General features: G+C 42.3%; 2 protein-coding genes across 3 annotated transcripts in view; both read left to right on the forward strand.

Annotated features, from left to right (window-relative positions):
- Nucleotides 1–13485, forward strand: part of LOC135089009 (U-scoloptoxin(01)-Er1a-like) — a 42303-nt gene extending 28818 nt beyond the window's left edge. For both annotated transcript variants that reach the window (XM_063984133.1, XM_063984144.1), the window contains 4 exons: nt 7974–8040; nt 10000–10037; nt 11980–12203; nt 12486–13485. In XM_063984133.1, the coding sequence (XP_063840203.1) occupies nt 8001–8040; nt 10000–10037; nt 11980–12203; nt 12486–12537 (354 nt within the window). In that variant the 5' untranslated portion in view covers nt 7974–8000 and the 3' untranslated portion in view covers nt 12538–13485. The remainder of the gene's footprint in view (nt 1–7973; nt 8041–9999; nt 10038–11979; nt 12204–12485) is intronic.
- Nucleotides 13486–19164: 5679 nt separating this feature from the next.
- LOC135116223 (uncharacterized) overlaps nt 19165–20378 on the forward strand; it is a 12499-nt gene continuing 11285 nt past the window's right edge. The window contains exon 1 of the mRNA XM_064033578.1: nt 19165–20378. This exon is cut by the window's right edge and continues 44 nt beyond it. Coding sequence (XP_063889648.1) covers nt 20350–20378 — 29 coding nt within the window. The 5' untranslated portion in view covers nt 19165–20349.

Genomic DNA, 20378 nt, shown 5'->3' on the forward strand with positions numbered 1-20378 from the left:
ACACACACACACACACACCTGTCATCTTACTTGAGATGTGCAAAAAACTGAAAGTTCTGTTTCTAGTTATCTTTCCACTAGTAAGGGAAGGTTCTGGGTAGTGAAAAATAAGAAGGAAAGGTGAAGAATGAGGAGATAACGAGGTTCCGTGTTAGCGGAGAGGGGGGGGGGGGGAGAGAGGAAAAAGAAAATGAGGTTTGACAAGGCGAGCGGTCTGGTAAGGCAAGGTGGAGTAGGAGGAGGAGGGTGTGGTCAGGGGAAGGAGCACAGGATGGGTTGGGAGAGTAAGCTGATGTTGGTCTACCGAAAGAGTGAGACAATGGTGTTAAGAGCAAGGCCGTTCCTTAGATGAATACGAAACTAAATAATGAAATGAAAAAAAAAAGGCAGAAATGCATATAGTTATTGAGACAGATATATCTACAAATACAGTGATGGAACAATAAAGGGAAAGAACGATGAAAATTTTAAAACGTCACATTTACTTAAAAAAAAAAAAAAGTTAACGATATGAAACGTGAAATTGCACACACACACACACACACACACACACACACAGCAAGGGTGAAGGAGGCAGCTGGCTAACTGGTCTCCTCGTCCCTCTCCTGGTACGTACACTTTCACTCCCTCTCTTCTTCCCTCCCTTTCACCCCCCACGCCTCTCTCACCTCGCCGCCTCTCCCTCCTCCTCCTCTTATTCCTTCCTTACGTTCTTTCAATCCTCCTTCGCCAAGCTGCCTCACCTCCCAACATTCAGCTGCAAGGGAAAAAAAAAAGTTTATAGGGAAAATATTGAATTTAAAATCTTACAGTCTCATCCTGAAGACTGATATTATATTTAAGGCAAAGTGTCATTTTTAATAGTCAGTAGTTACATTATGTTTCTTGTGGTTCCCTCACTGGTTCACCATTTGTTGATCGGTACTAATTGTAAAATATACGATCAACACAACTGCGAAGGAGCTGAGTGGGTGCTGAAGTGACAGAATGACTCAAATTGTTCCATGGATCCATGAAATTATGTACTTATGTGGAGCCAGTCACTGACCCACTGACCTAAAGGCTTCCCATAAAAAAAAAAATCTATTAACCAAGTCACCGAGCTCTCCCTCCGAACTTCACAAAAAGAAACCTAGCCAGCTGACCGACTGACTGACTGACAACTTGAAGGACTCACTGCCTTCTGTACAGGAAACAACATATGACATTTACAACACTGGCAAGTTGAGTTCACTCACTGTAAAAAGTCAAACAGAAAAGAAGTCTTGCTCTCATTTGCAGAGTAAAATATTTAAGGGACGGTTGCACCATGAACTGCATATGGTTGCCTGCAGGAACCGTCTCAAAGGTAAAATGTTCCATCGTACAAAATGTTTGGGTACATAGTATTTACTGGTCCATCTTTTTTCACAGTCTTCCTCCTCAAGGTCTGTGTGGTTCCAGTTAATGTATGCATTGTAGGATAAGTCACCTCACAATACAGTAATCCTTAAAATTAGCAAGTGGTCATATATATATATATATATATATATATATATATATATATATATATATATATATATATATATATATATATATATATATATATATATATGTGTGTGTGTGTGTGTGTGTGTGTGCATAGTTGGTTGTTACGTTCACATACGCAATTATATAACTCGCTCTCCTCCTCACACTTTTGAGGCTTCCATTCTCCACCATCTCCATTGATAATCTCTTCCTAAATCCATCTGAAACTCCCCTTACTAGATATATAATATTCCTGGCTATTTGACTTCCAATGTGGAGCACATTCTTACCCATTTCTCCCCCTTGTTGAAATCTCCATACTTGGAGACTTCAGTGTTCACTCTTAGCTTTGGCTGACTGACAAACTTGACGAAAAATCTTTCAACTTTGCTATTCTACATGACCTACTGCAGTTAATTCAGAATCTTACCCGCATTCCTGACTGCTTTGGGAGTGCACCCAACATTTCTGACCTATTGGATTTCTGTCTCTCTAAGTCTGCTGAGACGGTACTATTCTGATGCCTATTGCTACAATGACTATTGCTTCCGTGTCAGAGATACGTACATCTTTTTGTGCCGAGAGCATAACGGTGGTGACTGTCTCTTGCATGGGGCATACATTCACATATGCTTTCTCTAACGCCAAACCTCGTAAATCTTTGCTCAGTTTGAACTCGTACTGTCAAAGATAGAAAGGGTGTTCGCACATGGTACATGTGTGAACTTGATGAAAGATTTTTCATCAAGTTTGTCAGTCAGCCAAAGCTGAAAGTGAACTCTAAAGTCTCCAGAAATATTAAGACCGTGAAACTCACGCTCTTAATATTTCTGCCTGAAATCATGCCAGATCTGTTCTCTAAAATTCCAAAAACTTTCATCAATAATGAATGTCAAAATTTTATCAGTTCATCTTCTCTTGAATTCTGGCATTTAGCCAAAAAAAAAAAAAAAAAAACATCTCCAACACCGTTTGTTCACCTTTCTTCTATATCATCCACATGGCTATACTGCCGTCTCCTCTATCTCTAAAGCTGAACTCTTTACTGACAACTTTACATTGGATGATTCAAGACTTGTTCCTTCTTCTCTTCTCTTCTCTGACTATCTGATGCCTGTTATAGGAATTCGTAAGGATTTTTCTTTGTCTTCTCTGGCGGACGTTGATCCTCGGAAGGCTTTTGACCTGATGGAGGCCTCCAATCGCTCTATATACATGTGCTTCCGTCTATACACATTTGTGTCTATCAACATCCACCTTTCCTTCTTATGGGAAGTTTGCCTGCATCAAACATGGTCCTAAAGAGCGTGACCGCTCCAGTACTTCAGACTGAAGAGATTTAGCTTTGATTTCATGTCTGTCAGAGTTTTTGAGTCAATCTTTAACAGAAAGATTCTGAAGCATCTGTCTGCTCACAACCTTCTTTCTGATCATGACTACGGACTCCATGAAAGACGATCCACTTCTAGCTTTTCTTACTGAATCTAGGTAGTCCTCTGTTAGGGACCGGTGAAATCTTTCCTTTTGCCTTATACATGCCAAAAAACTTTTGATAGATTCTACTATAAATCTTTAATTTCTAGGCTTCTGTCATGCCATCTCTATCCAGATTTCACTACTGGTATCATTACTTAAACTGTAAACCCGGTTGGTGTAACTCGGTAATTTTGTACCTTATTATTTCTCTCCTATGCCTGTTAACATTGGTATTCCACAGGGATCTGTTCTATCACCCATTCTTTTTTCATTATTCATAAATAATCTCAGTCAAACTTCTTCTCCAATCCATTCTTAGGGTAATAGCTCTACCCTGCATTTCTCAACCTCGTTTCACAGACGCCCAACTCATGCAAAGAAGCTACAAAAAAACATAACATATAATTTGAAATTGGAGCACAGCGAATTTCATCCCACAACTTTTCTTCTGCTCTACATTGGATATACTTGAACTTTCCTTCATTAAAAAATATTAACTGGCAATCTCATATTTCTCTTCTTGCTAAAACAGCTTCTATTAAGTCAGGTGTTCTGTGTCACCTCCATCAATATTTTTTTTTCCTTCTTCCAATTGCTTACTCTAAATACTGACTTTATCAGTCCATGTATAAAGTTCTCTCAAATGGAGAGATTCAACTCATACAGCCGTCTTAAGCAGGATGGAATCAACAGATTGCTCTCCTTAAACAGACAGTTCCTTACTCACCGAGACAATACTGCATTTCGCATGTCATACCATCTTCTATCGTTATTTCCATATTTCCTGCTTTTCAGAATTTGTAAACTACGTGTCCTCGCGGCTTTACTGCACATGACGTTCTACCTAATCTCATCTTTGTTATATCCACCTTAATAATGCAAGAATCAAGAAATACCTTCACTCTTTCATCCTTTTTATTGGTACACTCTGGATCTCTCTCCTCCTCCCTCTGCATTTCTGCCTGCCTTCCACTTCAAAAGAAGAGTATCAAAGCACCCACAAAACTAAATTACCTAATTGCCTGACTCATTTAGTTCTTCTCCTTTTTCAGTTTTGGGAATGGCATTTTTTATGTTTTTTTTTTCTTTTTTTTATGTACTTATTTTTCCTTGATCTGCCTCTCTAACAGTGTGTTTAAGCGTGAAACAAGCTGGCTGAACCCAGCGACATTATACATAAAAGTAGCAGCTCCAGTTGGTAAACTAAGAATAAACAAACAGTAGTAGTAGTAGTAGTAGTAGTAGTAGTAGTAGTAGTAGTAGTAGTAGTAGTAGTAGTAGTAGTAGTTGTTGTTGTTGTTGTTGTTGTTGTAGCAGCAGCCGCTGTAGAAGTAGTAGTAGTAGTAGTAGTAGTAGTAGTAGTAGTAGTAGTAGTAGTAGTAGTAGTAGTAGTAGTAGCAGCAGCAGCAGCAGCAGCAGCAGCAGCAGCAGCAGCAGCAGCAGCAGCAGCAGCAGCAGCAGCAGTAGTAGTAATAGTAGTAGTAGTAGTAGTAGTAGTAGTAGTAATAGTAGCCGCAGCAGCAGCAGCAGCAGTAGTAGTAGTAGTAGTAGTAGTAGTAGTAGTAGTAGAAGTAGTAGTAGTAGTAGTAGTAGTAGTAGTAGTGGTGGTAGTAGTAGTAGGAAACAACAATATTAGGCTTGAAATAAATCTTACTTATCATCCGTTTTCTCCGACACGATCAAAGAAAACACAACGGCAGTTTGCCAGTGTACTCGTACCTGCACGCGGCTGGAAATCTTGTCATCGTCTCTTAAAGAATAACCTCAACATTTAAACATCGTTACGAACGGCACGAGAGAGACTCATGGATGTCGGGGCGTCGTGATGAGAATAGGAGACACTCGTAAACTTTTGCTGGTTTATCTACTCGAACATGATCATGATTTTTACAAAGATGATGTAACACCCCATATAAATTTAAAGCTATGATACCTGAAATACTGTGCGAGGAACCAGCTGCTCAAAAACATTAATAAAATCCTGTTGAAGACGTACAAGTCATGAGTAAGATAGTGCGTGACGGCATCATCCTTGACACGTCTAGGCAGATTTTTCCCAAGGTAGGATGATCGAAGGAAAGTCATCTCGTGTATTCAAAATGATTAAATTTAGTTGTACAGAAGTATCTCCTTGCAGGGGCATCGCGTCGCGCCCTTCGTCTACTGTTTACATTATCATGGGTTTCCATGGCTATCTGCTGCTGCTTGATTTTCTTTTTTTATTTGCCTTCCTCGTTATATCTCATTCATCCTTCCTTCTCTTGTCATGTCTCCTTCCCTCATCACTTCACCAGTCCCCATTTAAGTAATTCCTTTCCCTCTCACTTTCATTTTCTCCCCCTCAACTCCTTCCTTGGCGACCTCTAGTCCCTCACCATCCTCTCTCTCTCTCTCTCTCTCTCTCTCTCTCTCTCTCTCTCTCTCTCTCTCTCTCTCTCTCTCTCTCTGACCGCCTTCACACAACCTTTTTAATTGGGGTCACAGGAGAGCTACACACGGTCCATGGCGAATCCAACGATTGGCTTGTTTCGGCATCTCACAGACTTCAATACATCTCCCTCATCCCTATATATAAACATAATTCATCTAAAGATTACGTGTCCTCACTCCCTGCTTCCCTACTCACGCCAGCCACCTATCAGTCACTGCAGCAGACTCCACGTGTCTTCACTACTTCACTAAGGGTTTTCCTCACCCTTCACTTCACACGCTCCAACGTCAACCAAGACCCAGACAGTCGCAAGGTTGAGCCCAAGACCAGACAGCCGGAGCGTGGGTAGCCTGGCCGCTCGCCTCTCCTTGACGTCACAGTTGTCCGCCCGCTCACTTTCCTTACCAGCAAGACATCCCAGCCAGTCCCTCTCCTCTTCTCGTACTCTCTTCTCTTCCCTTTCCTTGACTGTCCTACTCATTCACCCCAGTTATCTCATCTTCCCACTATTGCTACTGCTATGACTGTTCCTTCTGCTCATATATCTCCTCATATTTCTCATACTCCCCCTCGTCCACTTCTTTCTCTTGATCCTCCACACTGCCGTCTCTCGAGCAGCCATTTTCCACCACCACCGCCTCGTCTACCTTTCTCCAATTCTTACTGTAACTAATTTCCAGTCATTTTTCCCTTGTCAATTCACTCAAGTGTAGTTCGCGGTCAGTCAAGTGCCGTCGGCTGTGTAATACTGGATTTTCTTATGGTTTTTATCTGTAGGGTCTATTTTTTCCCCCTCGTACTTTCCACCGCTGGGAGATTGAAGCTACGAAGGAAGGAAATACCTAGCCTGCTTCAACCTCCGTCTCTGTAGAGCCTGGAACCACGCTGCTCCAGGCTGAAGGACGCGAGAAACTATGATTATTGAAAGTATGCCATCCTCTCTATTTACCTGCTGTTGCACCTTCCCTGATCTCTCTCTCTCTCTCTCTCTCTCTCTCTCTCTCTCTCTCTCTCTCTCTCTCTCTCTCTCTCTCTCTCTCCGCCCATCATAAATAATGACTCAACAACTTGCTGCCACGTCGTGCATTTGATGGAGATGAAGGCGAAGTGGGAGCTATATGCCACTCGACTTCCAGCCTTACTGCTGCGCCGAGCCTGAGACGAGGGAGGGATGGAGGGAAGGAAGAGAGGGGGAAGACAAGGCCACATGGTGGGTCAACAACAGAAACAGCAACACTATCTCTCTCTCTCTCTCTCTCTCTCTCTCTCTCTCTCTCTCTCTCTCTCTCTCTCTCTTATGACGAAATTTTTATAGTGGTTGGTTTTCAAAGATTGTATGATACCTATGATCATATACATATCCTACAAGTTTGACGCACGCTCTACTCCTCTTCACCTTTTCACCAATACTCAGTGGGACCATTATCATAAATTCAATAGTACCTAATAAAACTGTCACTTTTCCGTCTCTGTATCAGTGATTCCATATTCTTAGTAATGTTTTATTAATGAATCTTGTCACATCATCATTATCATCAAGTTGTATTTTCCTTCATTCCTTTCAGATATGATGATCAACAATACTTTCTTCCCGTCACCACCTTTCTTCTCGTGGAATAATTGCGTCATGCTGGGTGTGCCATGGCCGCCTCGTGGCAGGTTGGGGCTCGTCCACTGCACGAACACTAAGTTATTTGACGCATAGTTAGCATTCCCATTTGGAGGATGGGAGAACGGAGCTCCTAACTAGCGCTGAAGGACATCATACCCGATGTTTAGCACCGTATTAGGCGATTTTTTTTTTCCCTTTTCTTTTCAGTGAAGACGAAAATACAAATCACACTGTAAACCAAGAAAAACCAAAACCGTATCAGTTTAAGTGTTAGAGATGCTTTCCACACTTTCTTTAACGTGCCGAGGTTCATAGAAAATAATGAAATTTGAAGCATGACGTCTATTTTTTTCATACCGTCATATGTATACCATCTGAGGGTTTGACGAACGTATTAGAAACTTCAAGTACCTGTGAGTAAATATGCCTGCAGTTATGCTTAATGTGACATCGTTTGTACTTCATCATGTTTTCTCTGTCTTCGTTCTGTTACAGTTATGAACAAGACCACCGGTGATCCACGAATTTTCAGTACGTTTCCTTATTTCTCTCATTATTAGGTTAACTCCATGGCGTGAAAAAAAAAAAAATAAATAAATAAATAAAAAATTGTCTGGGAATTCTGAATAGGAGAGAGGTCAGTGTGATCGGTGTTTCGCTGAACCTGCATATAAAGATTACCGCGAAGTCATTACAGAAGTTCGAGTAAGAATAAAAAAAATTCTACACCTGAAAAGTACAATACATAAATACTTGAGCTTTGGACAAATACGCAACGCACACCTTGATATACTCATTTCGGTGTGTGTGTGTGTGTGTGTGTGTGTGTGTGTGTGTGTGTGTGTGTGTGTGTGTGTGTGTGTGTGTGTGTGTGTGTGTGTGTGTGTGTATGTGTGTGTGTGTTTAAGACTGTATATTTACTTTCCCCTCTCTCTCTTTCTTCAGGTGGTACAATAACAAACACCAGACAAGATGCTCCGCCAACTGGCAGTGATCTCCGTCGTGTGTATTGGTAAGATCTCTCTCTCTCTCTCTCTCTCTCTCTCTCTCTCTCTCTCTCTCTCTCTCTCTCTCTCTCTCTCTCTCTCTCTCTCTCTCTCTCTCTCTCTCCTCAAGTAAGTACCTATTCAACTTGTCTGTCAACTTATGTACTGCTATACTCATCTAACTTTGTGCATGTATATATGTATGTATCCATGTACGTATGTATGTATGAACGAATTATATATCTATATATATTCATTTATAAATCCTTTCATTAAAGTTTTATGTAATCAAACATGCATACTCTCTCTCTCTCTCTCTCTCTCTCTCTCTCTCTCTCTCTCTCTCTCTCTCTCTCTCTCTCTCTCTCTCTCATGGCCTGGTTTCACCAACAGGTATGGACACACGAGCCCTCTGACGCTTCCTCACCCTCACTTGGACAACACACACCAGACCAGACGGAATGCAACGCTAAGCAACGGAACGGAACGGAACAAAACGGACTATTGACTTTCATATATATATATATATATATATATATATATATATATATATATATATATATATATATATATATATATATATATATATATATATATTATATAATTCCTTGCCAAAGACCAGCCCTCAAACATAGACCTCTCCCAACCCATGCACGCACTGGTGTGGGCTGCTGCGACACCGACTATCATGACCTTTGAGAGATGTTATGATACACTAAATATTCTAAGAGAAGCCATCCTAGGAATCTGCTGTCATGTGTATTAGGATAATATTGGGCCTTTTGCTGATAACGTGAACTTATAGATGGTTTCTGATACTTTTTAATACATTTTTTTTTTTTTTTTTTTAGATGCTAATCACGTAAAACTCTTGCTTTGTTTTCATGACTACTCTATATGATTATTAACTGGAATCACGAGTTGCCATTACTGTACAGTTAGGTCGATGTTTCAATTCCCCAGACATTTTCTAAAGATGAAATCAGACTGTAAGTATACAGATTCACAACGTTATAAAAAATCAGACAATAAGTATACAAATTCATAATGTTATAATAATAAAAAAAAAAAAAAAAACTTAATATAGGTGGAAAATTTCATGTAAGCAGAAATGTTCATGTAGACTGGTAGGTGGGCCATCATCAGTTTAATCCACAAAACTAGTAAAAAAAAAGAAATACATTATCTAAGAATAACAGAACTGAAGACAGATTAAATTAGACTGGCTAAAGTGAGTACATTAAGGATGAGATTTGGCAGCCAGGTGACATTCGAGAAATTATAGGTGATTAAATTGGTTGTGAAGTGTAAACGGCGGACTAATTCGATGATGAGCGTTAACTGAGTTAATTATTTTTGTTGAGGCAATTAAGTAAATTTGATAAACATTAATTCATGATATATGGTGAACACTTGGGAGTACTGTAAACCCAGCCCTAAGGGTGTGTAACTGTGATACATCTGATACACGTAAGAATACAGTCAGTTTAGAAGAATTAAAAATAATAATAATAATAATAATAATAATAATAATAATAATAATAATAATAATAATAATAATAATAACAATAATAATAATAATAATAATAATAATAATAATAATAATAATAATAATAATAATTCAGATATAACACTCCGAAAATTATGGTCGTGTTCGCAGACTGATACATGTAAGAATACGGTCAGTTTAAAAGAATAATGGAACGTAAAGGAAAGATAAACTAAAAGAAAAGCTGGGTATTCAGTTAAATTGAAACTAAACAGATAAAAATGCGAAAAATATACAAGGAAAAAATTAGAAAAAAAAATTATAATTCAGATGATATAACACTCCGAAAATCAAGGTCTTGTTCGACATAAGTAATCTGAACTAGGCAATGTTTAATGCAACGAAAATATTGACAAATTAGCAACACAATTAGATAAAAGGCAATGAGAGGAGGAGGGGTGTTGACGCTCTTGACTAACCCGTGTTCCTCCAACAGCCGCGACGGTGGTGTGCTCCCTGCCCTCCCTCCATCGGGTAAGTCCTGTCCCTTCCAACTTCTTTCTCCTCCAGACGGGAATAACGAAGAAGGCTCCTCTGTTGTGCAACGAAACAATACTCTTACCAAAGGTTCCCTGAATAAACCTAACTGGCATATTAGCAGCAGCAAACAAGTAACATCTGTACATGTAGATAACAACAATAACGGGAATTACTAACCAAATAAAAGTTGGTGTATGTGTGTGTGTGTGTGTGTGTGTGTGTGTGTGTGTGTGTGTGTGTGTGTGTGTGTGTGTGTGTGTGTGTGTGTGTGTGTGTGTGTGTGTGTGTGTGTGTAAAACAAAAAATATAAATAACTCTAAAAAAAAAAAAAATAATCACATGAAAGAAGAGCAGAAAATAAAATTAACCCAAACTTACATAAAATAAAAATAAATAAATAAAACTAAGCTGCAATCATAGACGATAAAAGAAATAATAAAAAAAAAATAAAATTACTAACATAACGCAAACCTAACTCGCATAAGGTAAACATAGCATGAATGTATATATGTAAAAACAACAACAACAACAACTACTACTACTACTACTACTACTACTACTACTACTACTACTACTACTACTTACATGAATATCAACACCAAGTAGTCTAAAAAAAAAATGTAAATAATCATATACTACAAAGTAACATAAAAAAAAAATGTAAATAAGGTGAATAACAAATAAAAAAAATGTACAATGAATATTCTTCGTTAACTAATATGATACTGCTAGACATGTACAGTAAGATTAACCCAATACCATGGTAAATAACAAGTGTATAAAATCATAACAGCAACAACAAATAAACATGTACAGTGGATCCATAAGAAATGAAGCAGGTAAGTCACAGGTAAGTAATACTGTTCAGAAAAGAAACAAACAAAAGACATTGCTATAATAGACGTTACGTGTCATCAATAAATCACAATTATTTTTTGTATCTTGAAAATAGCCATTGTGTTTTTTGTTCATTTAACGAAATATAAATTAACGAATGCGTGAGGATGAGAGGGAGAGGATGGGAAAGGACCAAGGCAAACAAACAGAGACAATAAGCTGTGAAGGTCGGGCCGTGAGAATGAACACTAAATTTTCTCACAAACACTGACACGATACTGGTCTGTTTGCCTTACGCCGGCTGTTTAAGTCGTGTTTGCTCACTTTATCATGTATGTGTGTGTGTGTGTGTGTGTGTGTGTGTGTGTTAAGGGCTGGTCGGCGCTGGAAGGTCATGGGTAAGTTTGTATTTACTAGAATGGGATTGTCCTTGAAAGCATGTCGCAGGTAATGTACACACATATGCAAACATACGCACGCGTGGACACACACACACACACACACACACGCACACACAACATTCCTTCTCTTACCATCATTCAGTAATCGTGGTTTATCCAAGAACACATTCTACTTACATTTACGAAGCCTCTTCTCTCTTACATTCCTAATAAAAGAATCAACCTTTTTCTTGTTCACCGTTTTACTCGTATTTTCCTTTCCTTTCATGCTGACACTATTGTTTCATATCATCCTTCTCTTTTCCATTTTTCAACCAATATATTCTTCCTGTAGCCCTTCCTGGCTCATTAACTTTTTGCCTAATTTCCACCATAGCAGCTTCGCAGGGTCAGCATATATTATTTACGTTCTCACCTTCGTTCTTCCTCCGTTTCTCCCCTCTTTAAACTTGGTCCTACCTTGATCAAGAAATTACAACTTCTACGTACGTCCTCTGGCACTCGCAAATGTATAAGTTTCCCTTCTTGCTCTTCTCTTTCGCCATTAACCTATTTCTATATCGATCATAACATGCATTTGCTTGTGAATCAACTTGTATCTGTTGTCGCTAACTCTTGTCCTACTTTGTAGCTGTCTATTCTATCTATGCTTATCATCGCCAATTCCTAGTAGCTAATATGTACTTCCTTCGTCACAGACCAAGCGGTGGGAGGAGTTCCCTAACGTAACCTTTACCTTCGACTGCACTGACAAGGCTGTGGGTTTCTACGCCGACCAAGAGTTCAACTGCCAAATCTTCCATATGTGTGACGAGGATGGACGTCGTATCCCGTACATGTGCGCCAATGACACGGGCTTTAACCAGGAGTTCCGCATCTGTGACTGGGCCAACAACTTTGACTGTTCGAGAGTTCAGGAGTGGTAAGTGATGAGTGTATGGGAGAGGGAGGGCCAAACCTTGTGGCCCTATTCTTTTGTGACTGCGATCATCAGTAGGCCTTTTTGTACCTTTTTTAAACCCTTGACCAGAGCCCCTCTAAGATGAAAAACACATGAACGAAGGAAAAAAAGGGTATTATGGTAGGAGGAGGAAGTCTACAAGTGAGAAAATATAGTATATAGTGAGGGAGGTCATGATGGAAACAAATAGTTAAATGGTTCCGACAGAGGTGAGGCACCACTAACACTCTTCCTTTCCGACAGGTATTACCTCAACGAGCTGACCTACGTCACCGACCCTCCCAAATACGACTAATCATCTCGCCTGTTGCTGACCTGACGACCTGACGCGCGCCCCGTGACCCAGGCGGAACCCTCGCCTTCTTCCTGCGAGACTTATCCACGGGGGGTCTTCGAGGGTGCCTTCCCCCCTCGGCATGCTCGAGGTCCCCCCTTCCGGCAGCGTCTCCCTGGGTCCTCGGTGCCGGCACTCAGCCTGTACATAGCGTGGCCCTCGTTTGTGCCGCGCGCCGCGTCCCCACGCCTCGGGTCCCCGCAGCCCTGCGGCCTCCACCTCGCCCTCTCCTGGCTCCTTCTCTCTTGCCCGCAACGCGGCAGCACTGACAACGCTAATCATCTAGAACTGACACTCAAAGGTATCGTTCAGGCGAGACGTAAGCGGAGTGCATTGCTGGCTGTGGGCTTCCCGAGGAGTAGGTGGGGGCGGGCCCCGCGGGGCAGCCGGGACCCGACGTTGCAAGAGCTGGCCTCTGCGCGCCGCCCGCCCGTGTACAGCGCCGTCCGCAAGTAGTCTTAGCGCCGGCAGGCCCGCCACCCGGTGTTGTGTTATTGTTCATGTGTCGATTTGAGGTGACGTTGGCGAGGCCCGGGATATGTTCCGCGAGCCACGCCACCGCTACCTCCAGCCCCACACCCTGCAATCCTGTCCCCTTCCCAAGTATCCATATGCCATGTTATTTGTAACTTGATTCGGCGATTACTCGGTTATGTCTGTGATGTGAAGCGTGATGGAGACCCGACCCTTAGCGATGCCCCGCCCCGCACACCTCTCAACGCTCGCCCACTGTGCCGCTCCAGCTTGGATCTCATCAACATATTGGTCCTCTAAGGCAACATGGTCGTGATTCCAGGGTGTGAGCAGAGGGCGCGCCAAAGCAGATGTGCGGCAGGTGTGTGGACCGCACCTGTGTGAGCCGCGTGTGAGTCGTGTGTTTTGTAAAATATACTAAAATTTTATGAAAAATGTCTTTCACTTTTTATCCAGCCCCATTCCTTCTCTGTGCCTTTAACTTCGCATTTTTCCGGCGCTTTATTCTATCACTGTCACTCCTAACACTCGGCACCATCTCCACCACCATCAGTAGCATTTCGGTCCCCGTCCTGCAGTCATTCCGCCACGTGTCCCGTGAAGCGCCGATCATGGCGGAGAAGAGGAATGTTGGGTCAGAGGAGACGACGGTGTTTGTATCGATCTGCAGGCTGCCTGACCTTTAGCTCACACACACACACACACACACACACACACACACACACACACACACACACACACACACACACACACACATACACACTTAACCGGAACAATGTGTGAGAGAGAGAGAGAGAGAGAGAGAGAGAGAGAGAGAGAGAGAGAGAGAGAGAGAGAGAGAGAGAGAGAGAGAGAGAGAGAGAGAGAGAGAGAGAGAGAGAGAGAGATTCCGTGAAGCCAGCTGACCTTCAAGACTCCAAAATATTTCATAAGACCAAAGGGAGCAGCCGTCTCAGCTTCATACGAAATTCCGCCTTCCTTCCGTCACTCCCTGACCCACCGCCTTCCTCTGTATCTCCTTCACGCCTTCCTCACTCTCCCCACTAGTCTCCTTCCACTCCCTGACCCACCGCCTTCCTCTGTATCTCCTTCACGCCTTCCTCACTCTCCCCACTAGTCTCCTTCCACTCCCTGACCCACCGCCTTCCTCTGTATCTCCCTTCACGCCTTCCTCTCTCCTCACTACTCGGCCTTCCACCCTTACATATACACCCCCCATTTCCTTGTCGTTTATCACTAAGTACCGCTTGTTTCCTTTCTCTTACCGGCTCACTCTCTTTTATCTCGTGAAATCGGAGATCAACATTTAATGAAGTGAAATATGATGATTGTGAAAAAATACCATGAAGAGCAAAAATGGGGGTGAAGATCTATTAGGAGTCAGTGACTAGTGAAAAAGCATAATTGACTTGTTTGAAAAATATATATTAATACGAAATGAAAAGAATAAAGTAAAAGTTCCAGAAGTACATGTAATTTTCATGAAGGAGAAGAGATGCCTGTGTGTGTAAATTCTTCATGGTGTGTGTGCGTGAGAGAGAGAGAGAGAGAGAGAGAGAGAGAGAGAGAGAGAGAGAGAGAGAGAGAGAGAGAGAGAGAGAGAGAGAGAGAGAGAGAGAGAGAGAGAGAGAGAGAGAGAGAGAGAGAGAGAGAGAGAGAGAGAGGCTGCACAGTAATGAGGACAGTAAGCACTAATGAGAATTAAGTATTTAACCGCACGTAAGCTGAGGTTGGACACATGCTGGAATCACCACCACCACCATCACCACCACCACCACCACCACCACCACCACCACCACCACCACCATCGCCATCACCACTACCACCACCACCATCAACATTACATTCAGCAACATTACCTTTGCCACATTCCTCCTCCTTCATCTCGCGGTACCACGTCATCACAGGAAGAACACGTCATCACGGAAGAGCGTCACGTCACCGCGGCATCGCTGTAGCACGTCATCAATACACATCGCACCATCATCTGAGGCTGCGTGGGCGTTATGTCGTCCCCCCCGTACACCTTGTCCCCCTTCCATCTCCAATTCCTCGCTCCACTTTCATCCAGCGCCCTTTCAGGTATTCAGCCTCACCCTATCATTAGAGATTAATGTTGTGGGAGAGGGAGGAGGAGGTTGCAGGAAGACGCCATGAAGAATTAAAAACGCCAAGAAGATGGAGATGATGTCGCTGGGTTGTTTTGCGTCGTTAAGTTTATATTTAGGAAGAGTTCAAGGTCTTACACAGCAGGAGGAGGTGGCAGACGAGAAGGGATCAGAGAAAAGGGTTAGGTTATGTTCTGAGTCTTATGCACAGGATTATCGACGCTTATAAAGAAATAATCACACACTTCTTTTAAAAAAAAATGAGATGTGGGGTAAAAGATCGAAAAATGAGATCGTTAAAGGTTGAAGTTGGTTGGCATGGTTCTAAAAAGGGAATGGGGAGAGTAGCACCGTAGCACCGCAGCACCGAAATGTATATCTTATTCTGCCTATACCGCGCGGCCCTCTGGGATTCCCCATTTTCGTCAGCTCGTGTGTGAACATCGTCCCACCATCTGTCTCCAATTCCAGCGACTGGTGCCGGTGACCGTACGACGGAATTTGGCCACTGCAAGCCGGTCTTAACACTACAGGTTGGCCCCATCACCCTTAAAAATGGTCCTCTTTTCGGTATCTTTGAAGCTTATACCAACTTGCCTTTTGGAGATCATACATACTTTGTGGTTGCTGCATCCACTGATAGTTATGACACACCCATTATGTTAAGGTGCTGGACTACCTGCGGGCAAAGTCTCATCACTTCAACCTCTCATCAGACCATTGGCATGATCCTGTCCTACCTATAGAAAAATTAGATATTATTTATGTTAGTAAACATTGTTTTCTCCTTCAGATTGATGGCCAACCGTATGATGTCCCTCCATACCACAGCTAACAAATTGTTATACATACTTTCATAAAGAATACGTACAACAACGGTGTTGTCCAGAAGATTTACTTATCCTTAAAAACCAGCACAACGCTTTGATAGGGGATGAGCGAGCGTCGCTACATGAACAGTGCAGAACTATCCATTTCAACCTAGTGTAACTCAAAACTTTTCTTGCATTGAAGATCTGTTACACATATGAATCGTTGGCTCCAAATAGTCGCACGGCTGAGGATGAATATAATCGCAGACGCAGTAGCAAACGAACATTCGGCTTGGAATGAGTGTCTGCGTCATCATGGCTCCCAAGTTTTCCGATGAACAGGATGAGTTCCTTGTGGAGGAAATTGTGAAACATCCTACTGTTTAACAGAAAGGCGGAAAAATTCGGCAAACTTGTGGTCTTCGCGGAAGTGCTTTGCAATCAATTTCTGAAATAATTCCTCTTCATTCCTCAGTTGAAACACCAAATATTTTTTTTTGCCCTTTTTCCCCGTACATTTGGAAAATAAATAAATAAATAACAATTCACCTTCCATCTCTTCAACTAGAAGATATTTAATTAACAACCTTCTACTTCTACTCAATTTGCTCAAAGCCATTTTCTCGCGATACTGCCTTCATGGAACATTTCCGCCACGTGACAGGCTGCCTCATCGAAAGTCGCATAGACATAGATGCTCGAAGCAAAACAGCTCTATAACCGTGCAGCGATAATCGTTGAACAATCACAGTAGAGCGACAGTCGTGATAATCGCATCTATCAAAACGTCTGCAAGCTGCTACGTAGCCAGTACACAACAGCCACCACTAAGGCTACCAGTCACAGACAACCCCACTACACCTTCACACTTACCAGACACACGAGAGTAATCACAATCAACACATCAAGAAGCAAGAACTCCCAGGCCAAACAATTACATTGGCGTGAATGAAATATTGTGATACTGAATATTTTTGGCTGTTCGACTTGAAGATTGCTGATATTTTGAAAGCATGTTGACCGCCAACACCTTCACCGCCACACGTTCACCCCTTCCCCCCCGCGCCCACGCCATCCGCCTGGTGATCACCCTCCCGTCATCTCCAATCACTTTCAATCTAGATAACGCCAAGGCTTAGTGATGCCCACCTGCTGTCACCTCCCATCACCTCCAATTAGCCTCATGCATGGTGGCGGTCAAGCTCAGTGACGTCCACCTTCCGTCACCTGCAATCCCCCTTAAATGTGGTGCTTGCCACCATCTACCAGTCGCTCCTCCCACACTTACCGCCCGCCCGCCCACTTGGCGACACCCTCTCGCCCACCCGCCATCTAGTCGCTGCCTACTCCTTGCTGACTGCTGCATATTCTACACACCCTTGCTCCTGAAGGATACCACCTTTTCGTCATTGCCTCCTGGGACGGTGCCGATTCATTGCCGCACCCTGCACAACCCCTTTCCCCAATCCAGGTGTAATACAAGTTTCATATATTCCATACTTACCATAGTATGTATAGCATATACTTTCCTTGTTATATTTTTGAAAGTCTATTGTCATTTGTGTTATATCTTGTCATATATTACAGCATATCATCACTAACACCTCGCCACCTCCACCCACCTCACAGTGCCACCAGATCATCTCTTTCGCACCTCCCACTCGTCCACTTTGCTTGCACACACGTGTTCAGCCGCATGCCACACCGTGCCACGAGTATGCTCCAATACCCCACCATTATATAGCTAAGTGTTTTGAAAATTGTCTTTCTGTCCCAGGCAGCACCATAGAGTACCACGAGCAGCTGTTACTGTCTTTCATTAGTATATTTCGCTGGAGCTTAAGTTCACGGGGAAAGAAAATTATTTGTCTGTGTATAATTTAAAAAGCAAAATAGAGAATGTAATAAGAATAAAAGGAAAATTTAGGAGTGAAGATGAAATGAACATACTTCGAAAAAAAATATTGACACACCTTGCCCAGGACACTTCATTCTATTAAACGACCATTTCTTGAAATGTAAAGCTTATTATTTCTTCATAACACCTTTTTTTTTTTATGTAGGAGGGACACTGGCCAAGGGCAACAAAAATCCAATAAAAAAAAAAAAAGCCCACTGAGATGCCAGTCCCATAAAAGGGTCCAAAGCGGTAGTCAAAAATTGAAGGATAAGTGTCTTGAAACCTCCCTTTACCTTTGTTCCTAAACTAGACCTCATCTCTTACCTTTTCACGCTAACAAGTACTTCTAGAAAGGCGTTAAAATAAAATAAAAAGGAATCTGTAGCGCAATAATGCACGCGTCCACAAAACAGGGTAATATCTTGGAAATTTTCCAAAAATTTTCTCTGGGTAGAAAATTATAAACTATCTTCAGAGTTGGCATCAGTTAATTTTCTTACAATAGTGGATAATGACCTGCATGGCAAACTTAAAACTTCAGGATTGCAGCTCAATGAATCGTTATGGCAACACGCCCAGGAATTTCTTTTCCTTGAACACAGATATCACAGACAGACTTATATTTACTGCAGTCAGTAAACCTGAACAACCACACTCAAAATACACTAGGCAGTCTCGTTTGAGGTTAGTAGAGAGGCACGGTAGACCTATAGGCAATGTTGCTCACCCATCAGGACACGTTCGCACTTGCTTATTGCTCCTTCTGCAAAAAAAGCAAGGTCATCCTGAAGTGTAGATATATATACTTTCTGTGCATTCTATAGCACGCATAGCCACAACACCAGAGATAGTACATCATTAAATTCGAGAATGCACACATCACACTTCACATCGGTCGAGGAAAGACATGCCCTCGCAAAAACTCATCCACGTAACAGACTCCAACAGTGATGTCAAATCTCCTCCTGAGGCATTCATCTCTGCCCTAACACCTAAACCCATTGCAAGAACTGCATAATCTTTAGACAATGTAAACAAATTGTTACAAATTATTAATATGACTTCTTATTAAAGAAGATGCTTGACACGGAGAGAGAGAGAGAGAGAGAGAGAGAGATGAGAGAGAGAGAGAGAGAGAGAGAGAGAGAGAGAGAGAGAGAGAGAGCGGGAAGCGGAGGAATGAGGAGAAAAGCGAAAGGAAGAGGATCATGCTGAGCTGAACCAACACTACCTGGTCCGCGCACTGCTCATGTTTAAGTCAACGACACATTGATTCATCAGGAACACGCCTCCGCGATCCACACTCCCCTGCCATCCACCCACAAGCCCACATCACATCCCCGCCGGTGCGACGATATCCTGCACTGGCCAAAGGGACGAGTGGAGAGAGGTGTGACTGGAGGTACAGTTTCCTTCTTTTCCCTCCCTCTTACACTGCTACAACAGAAGCACTTCGAGAGGGGAAAAAACAACCACGTGCTTGAGTTTACGTGGAGTTTTAGTGAGGGAGGCTGAGGCAGAGAGTGAAGTGCCAGGCAAGGAGAGGAGTTAGAAGAAAAAAGATTAAGGAGGAAGAACTGAAGGTCATTGTAACAGAACACAAGGAGACGCTCCGAGAAGGAAAAACATTGTAAATTAAAAAGACAACGCACTCATTAAATGACTATAAGTATGGAAGAAAAGGCCGATAAATTAGTCTTAAAAAACAGAGGATAAGTAACTTCAAAGAAAACATCAGCAAAATACAGTGTGCCTCATGTTTAAAGAGAGATTTATGTTCTTCCTTTGCAGTATATGGCGAATAGTATTTTTTTGTTGTCTCTAACAGACCTACGGTACAGATCTCGTTCCGTTGGAAAATCTAACGGTGTCACACAAACTCCTGAATCCTAACATAGACATTATTATTTTTCCCTCTTTCTTTGGATGTTCCTCTCCAGCTCAGCTTGCTGAAGGTATATTCACTTCCTAAGAGAATACCTGCAAGATTATTTTGATGTCAACGGAAGGCAAACTTTATCACGCTTGACATTTCATACCCTGAATAAGTCCTGTGGACCAATAATAGTAAAAATACTTTAATAAGAAGTTTGTCAATAAATTAAAGGATAGATACTGCATTACTGAAAATTAACTCCAAGTTTCACCGGCAAACTCCACCCAACATTACGATGCAGGGGAAGAGCTATTTGGCTTGGGCTATTATCTTCCTGACCGTGGCGAGGACTGTTAGGTTGACGGCAGCGCAGGAGTTCATATACACAAAGTTCTCATGTGACGACATGATACCACAACATACGACAGAGGTCACCAGGCTGTTGGAGGAGGAGAAAGCAGAGATGGAGTCAAATCATGTCAACACCCCGACTTCACCAATGACCGAGGAGGAAGAGGAGAGTTCAGGTTCAAATACCACAACTACTACCACCACACACCACCACAACCACCACCAGAACCTCCACCTGTCCCTAAGGCCCAGATGTACAGTGGGAACATCAACATGCAGAT

The sequence above is a fragment of the Scylla paramamosain genome, chromosome 3, assembly GCF_035594125.1.
Source record: "Scylla paramamosain isolate STU-SP2022 chromosome 3, ASM3559412v1, whole genome shotgun sequence".
Classification (NCBI taxonomy): Eukaryota; Metazoa; Arthropoda; class Malacostraca; order Decapoda; family Portunidae; genus Scylla; species Scylla paramamosain.